The sequence below is a fragment of the Lates calcarifer genome, linkage group LG13 (genome assembly GCF_001640805.2).
Source record: "Lates calcarifer isolate ASB-BC8 linkage group LG13, TLL_Latcal_v3, whole genome shotgun sequence".
NCBI lineage: Eukaryota > Metazoa > Chordata > Actinopteri > Centropomidae > Lates > Lates calcarifer.
In genome coordinates this window covers 6,502,152-6,507,674 of record NC_066845.1, presented here as the reverse complement: position 1 = coordinate 6,507,674, position 5,523 = coordinate 6,502,152, and the positions used below count along the sequence as shown (strand labels likewise).

The following is a 5,523-nucleotide window of genomic DNA, read 5'->3' as shown; positions in this document are numbered from 1 at the left end:
ATAGTTGCAGAATAAGTTTTCTGTTGACTGACTATCAGTTAACTGACTCATCATATCAGCTCCAGTGCAGATAGTGTGTTACTGCACTGAGACCTCATATTAGATCTTTATTAAATCTTTTATTAGGTTTTAAATCTAGTATCATTATAGTATAAATAGCATTACAGTGATAAATATAATACAGTTATTTTATTTATTAGCAGTTTTTAAAAAATCATGATTTGAATCAGTGATGTGAGTTTTATAAATATTTTTATTGATGATGAATTGATTGGTTTATTGATTTATAAATACTTCTTCTTCATCCCCCATCACAACTGAGCAAAAGATATGGCTGAAAGCCCAGGAAACAAATCTAGTAAGTGTTTTTTTTGTTTGTTTGTTTTGTTTTTTGTTTTTTTTGTCAAAATAAACTGAACCCTCTGGCTCAACATGTCTTAATGACCCAGGAACTGGTTTTAGACATGTTACTAAATGATTACACAATTTTAAGGATATGTTCGTGTGTGTAATCATATCTAGCTGTGCTACACAGGTGGAGTTATGGTTATTGACTAAATGAACTACAATAACATTGTCCTATAAATAATTTTTGATTGTTTATATTTTGCTTATAGATGGTTAGCTCTAAATGGTAAGTAGTATAATTATGAAACGAACAGGTTGTTTTTTTGTGTGTTTTCTCTTACATGAACTTCAGTCAGTATGAGACCAGTTTGCAGGCCACAGGTGTCATCTCTAAATTGTCATGCTGAGTCTCTAAGTTTCTGGCTGTCCTCAGCACAGCCTGGCTGCCACTCTCACTGACCCGTGATGCCTTGGGGCTTGATGTGTTGCCACAACAACAGCCCAAATAGCCACCCATCTTGTGAAGCTTACAGGCTTTGCTGGGTCTTCTTCCTGAAAGTTGTTTTCCTCCTTCCCCTTTCAACGTCTGACAGTCTTTATCTTTTTATCTACTGTAAGTGGATTTGTGTCTGGGATTTGTTTGACAGATGAGAGCAGTTATACAGTGAGGAGGTTTCCTGCAACTCTTTGTATAATGTGGTCTATTTTTATGTGCAAACCTCTGCATTATGTGTTGTTATAAGTCTGTGTACTAAACTTAGCACAGGTTTGATTTTTCGCTATGTTAATGGTGTAACAAGTTGTCTACTCCAGAACGGTAAGCCTGTATGGAGAAAGTACTGTGCAGCAAACTGATATAGACAACAAATGTTTGATGCTGTCCCTTGATATTTCTCTAGAACAATCCTTTTCTCACAGTCAGGTGTAGTTTCTGTCTTTTCTCACACACACCTAGGGCAATGTGGCAGTCAGGAATAGAGAGATGGGATTTTTTTGGGGGGTGGTGGTGGTCTGAAGAGGGAGACACTGTGAACATATCATAAATGTAATACCAGCCTCCATTTTAGAAAAAAAAATTGCCCATCTCTTCTTGCTTTCAACTTTGAGATGGATTTGATGGATAGATAGTGGGGGTGTCTTCAATACCCATTTGCTCTAAATAAGGACTCAAACACACCATGGACTCTCCTTCACCCCCCCCCCAACCCCCACCTCACCCCCCAATCCTCATCATCACTGTGGCCTGTCACGGCAAATTGATAAGTTGCCCGCCACTTTGTTTGCTCAACAACACAGCAAATGATTAATTCCTTAAGATCTATATGAAGATACATGATGAGACAGGTCCCAAGTGAAAGTGTGATTTCTCATAATAGGCCACTGATCTCTTCTCGGCTCATTACTGTCTGATTTTCTAAATGAAAAATTGACTCGTATTTCTTAAGGACAAACTCTGATTGCTTTTATTGTTTCAGTGCTACAAAGCTCGTGATGTAGGACGGAAACCCCGCGTGTCTCATGATAAAATGCATGGAATCGGCACATGACACGTCTTGGCATGGCAATACAACGATGGCTGCCGTCGCATATAGGCTATATACTGTAGCTACAACACTGAATAAACATGAGCTTGTACATTAACAGCGACTGTTCCTGTCCTGTCTCATTTCATCAGCGGCCAGTGACCTGCGGATTTTCTTTTTTGTTTTTTTTACATGGTCCTTAAAACACACACCGAAAAGAGACAGTCCCTGAATGAAAGTCTGTGGGTTACTTTTTGCAGGTCCATACAGTCCATTTAATTACTCCACGTTTACGTTCAAGACGCGTTTTCTTTTTTTTGCCGTGTGTGGTTACGGCCTGTGGAATTTGCATTTTAAAATCTTCTTGAAAGCACTTTGGAAGTCTTTGTTGAAGTAGGCATATATGATGGGGTTGAGGAGAGAGTTGGAGTAGCCCAGCCAGTTTATGACTGCGCCAAGCCAGTCGGGCATGTAGCAGCTCTCCGCACAGAAAGGCAGCACCAGCGCGACGATGAAGAAGGGCAGCCAGCAGAAGATGAAAGTTCCCATGATGATCCCCAGCGTTTTCACCGTTTTGCGCTCTCGGGCCAGCGCGATCTTCCTCTTCGCCCCCGAGTTCTTTTCATTCATGTTCTCGTAGCCCTGCGAGGACTGAGGGGTGTTGGGCAGAGGCAGGTGCGTCTTCGAGTTGCTGATAACTTCTATGATCTCTAACGACTCACCCTCTTCTCCATGCTTCACCGCGCCGTTTACGCACGGGGAGCTTGTTTTCGACTCGTCGCTGCGCTTCCAGCCTTTGCCCCCGGCCTCCCCGTTGGTTTTCTTGTGGAAGATGGCCGGAGACACGGTCAAGCACTTGTCTGACACTTGTGCTGTCTCGGTTTTCTTAACTGTCTTTCGAATCCGAAAGCGAGCAGCCTTGAATATCCGCCCGTACAGGACCAACATGAGGATAAGGGGGATGTAAAAAGCCCCAAACGTGGAGTAGATGGTGTAGCCCGGGTCCTGGCTGATGATGCAAGCGTCGGGGTTCGCCCTGTCTTCGGCGCTTCTCCAGCCTAACATAGGCGGAATAGAGATGGAGAAACCAACTAGCCAAGTCACGCTAATCAAGAGCGCAGCTCGCCTTGGTGTCCGTTTATTTACATAGTCAATTGGGTCTGTTATGGCCCAGTACCTGTCCAAGGCAATTGCGCACAGATGCAGGATGGATGATGTGCAGCACAGTACATCCAGAGAGATGAATAAATCACAGATCTCCTGTCCCAGTGTCCACTTGTTCAAAACCTGGTAGAGGGCCGCCATCGGCAGAACCAGCACCGATACCATGAGGTCGGTCACGGCCAGAGATCCGATCAGATAGTTAGCCACGTTCTGGAGAGATCTCTCCAGGGCGATGGCTGCCACGACGCACGCATTGCCAAATATGGAGCAGAGGATGAGGGACCCCAGGAGCAGAGAGGTGATTATCTGGTAACTCAGCTCCACGTCTGGCAGAGACCCAGACCCCGTGCCATTCTCGCCCCCGTCCCAGTCGGCGACCACGTCCACCCCGTGAGGGTAACCGCTGGCGGTCGCGTTGCTGTCGTTGCCGCTTGTGGTTAAAAAATCCATGATGCGACCACACTCAGAGCGCAACTTTCCCAGAGCAGTGGTGAAGGTGTGTGGGGGGTGGGGTTGGGGGGCGGGGGGGCACACCCGCGCTTCTGGACAGAAATGCGGGATACAGTCAGCCCCTCAAACTGCTGCTGCTGTGCGTTTTACCGGGGTCCATCGGAGTTACCGAGTTCGTGCAGTCGCTCTCAGGACGCATGACGCAGGCGTGTTTGTGAGTGTGTGTGTGTGTGTGTTTGTGAGGGGGGCGGGGGGATATTGCGCGTGTTATAGCCCGTGAGTGTTGACAGCCCGGTGCGCTCACTGGTGCTGCGAATCATCTGAGCCTGGTGACGCCGCGAATTCATTTATACCAGCAGTTTTGGGTACGTCAGACCGGGAGGAGATCGCCCTGGAGTTTTGTGCCTCTGCTCTCCTTGTTGCTCCATTTTTCACTGCAGACAGCCGATGAGGGCGCAGACCTCTCCTCTCCTTTTCTGTCTCATCTCTTTTACTCTTTGGACTCATTGAGTATAGCATTTTGTGGATTACTTTTTTAAAGTTTACATCCTAAAGGTCAGGCAGCCAGGACTAACACTTATAAGCTGATTTATTAAAAAAAAAACAACAAGATAGCAACAAAAACAAGACACATGGACTATTCGAGGTGGTAATATATAACCTGGGCATTTGTAATCTTTTATTACTTTAAATTAACTTCTCGTTTAATCCAACTTCATTTGAAACAGGCGTTTTTCATCAGGTAAACGAGCGCAAACAGGAACTATGAAAGGAGTAAAGACAGAATGTTTAGGTGCGCAACGTTGTATTTTGTACTGAGATGGAGAGAAAGGTAGTTCACTTATGTCCAGTCCGTTGAGAGCGAGAGGTAGTTTCAGGACCAGGGACAGCGCCGCAGCAGCGCAGAGAGGAGAGCTGCTGCCATCTGCTGTCCACAGCGGATACTACACCAAATAATGTGGACTTTTTTTTTTTTCCCTCCCCCGAGTACTTTTCAGTTTAGGCTTAAATAAGATACTGTAGGAAGGATGAGGAAACCGGGAGGGGTTGGGCCGCCGAGGGAAATGGTGAGATGCTAGAAGAGATGAAAAGCAAACTCTGTGTGTGTGTGTGTGTGTGTGTGTGTGTGTGTGTGTGTGTGTGTGAGAGAGAGAGAGAGAGAGAGAGAGAGAGTGAATGAAAGAGAATGGGGGGCCTCCCTGGAAAACAATAATTGCTTTTGCCTGGTGTTCGGTGATGTTTGAGCCAACTAATAATGTCAGCAGTGAGTCACAGCTGGAATAATAGCAGCTAGTGAGGAGAAATGGGCGCGCATCTTTGGAGGGTGTGTGTGTGTGTGTGTGGTGGGGGTGTGGTGGGGTTGAGCACAGAGTGTGTGTTAAAAGGGAAAATTAGGCCATAACTAAATGTTTAAAAGAAAATGGAAAGAGAAAAGGGATACAGGCTATTGATATCACAAATGGATTTAAAAGGGTGTGATATTCAAAGTGAAATTTAAACTAGAGATTTTAAAATAAAATTAAAAACTAAGATGCAAAACCTTTAACTTAACTGGAAAACAGAGAAATTAACCATTGAACTACAATGTCAATTTTTTTTTTCCTGCTCGTCCAACTAAGTTGGACCTGGATCTAACTATATGGCAAGTCACAAGTCCTCTAGGAAAATTTGCTGTTAGGTCCCTATAGTGATTATAAGACTTCACACCACTTTTTGTAGGAATATGACACAGGACTGCATAACACAACCAGAGAAAAACATTAATACTGTAAGGCAATGCCTTACAATACAACAAGCAATAATAATAACAGAATTATATTTAATGTTAATAATATTAATAATAACACCGTCCACGCCATTCCTACTCTGTAATACTTAAAAAAGTGATAATGAAAGAGAAGTTGCGATGGTAAAATGACAATATGACTAGAAAAATGTATAAACTGTATCAAAAATGCGTAAGAGAAGATTACTTAAAAGCCACACTGCAGAAATGGATTCTCAGGGGTGATTTAGCAGCCTGATCTCCTCAAATATT

At 44.0% G+C, this 5,523-nt stretch overlaps 1 protein-coding gene across 1 annotated transcript; it reads right to left on the bottom strand.

Moving 5' to 3' along the window:
- Positions 1–1,744: 1,744 nt before the first annotated feature.
- On the bottom strand, positions 1,745–3,953 carry htr1aa (5-hydroxytryptamine (serotonin) receptor 1A a). The gene has a single exon (XM_018675215.2). The coding sequence runs from the start codon at positions 3,483–3,485 to the stop codon at positions 2,202–2,204; it is 1,284 nt and encodes a 427-aa protein (XP_018530731.1). The 5' UTR covers positions 3,486–3,953; the 3' UTR covers positions 1,745–2,201.
- Positions 3,954–5,523: the final 1,570 nt, after the last annotated feature.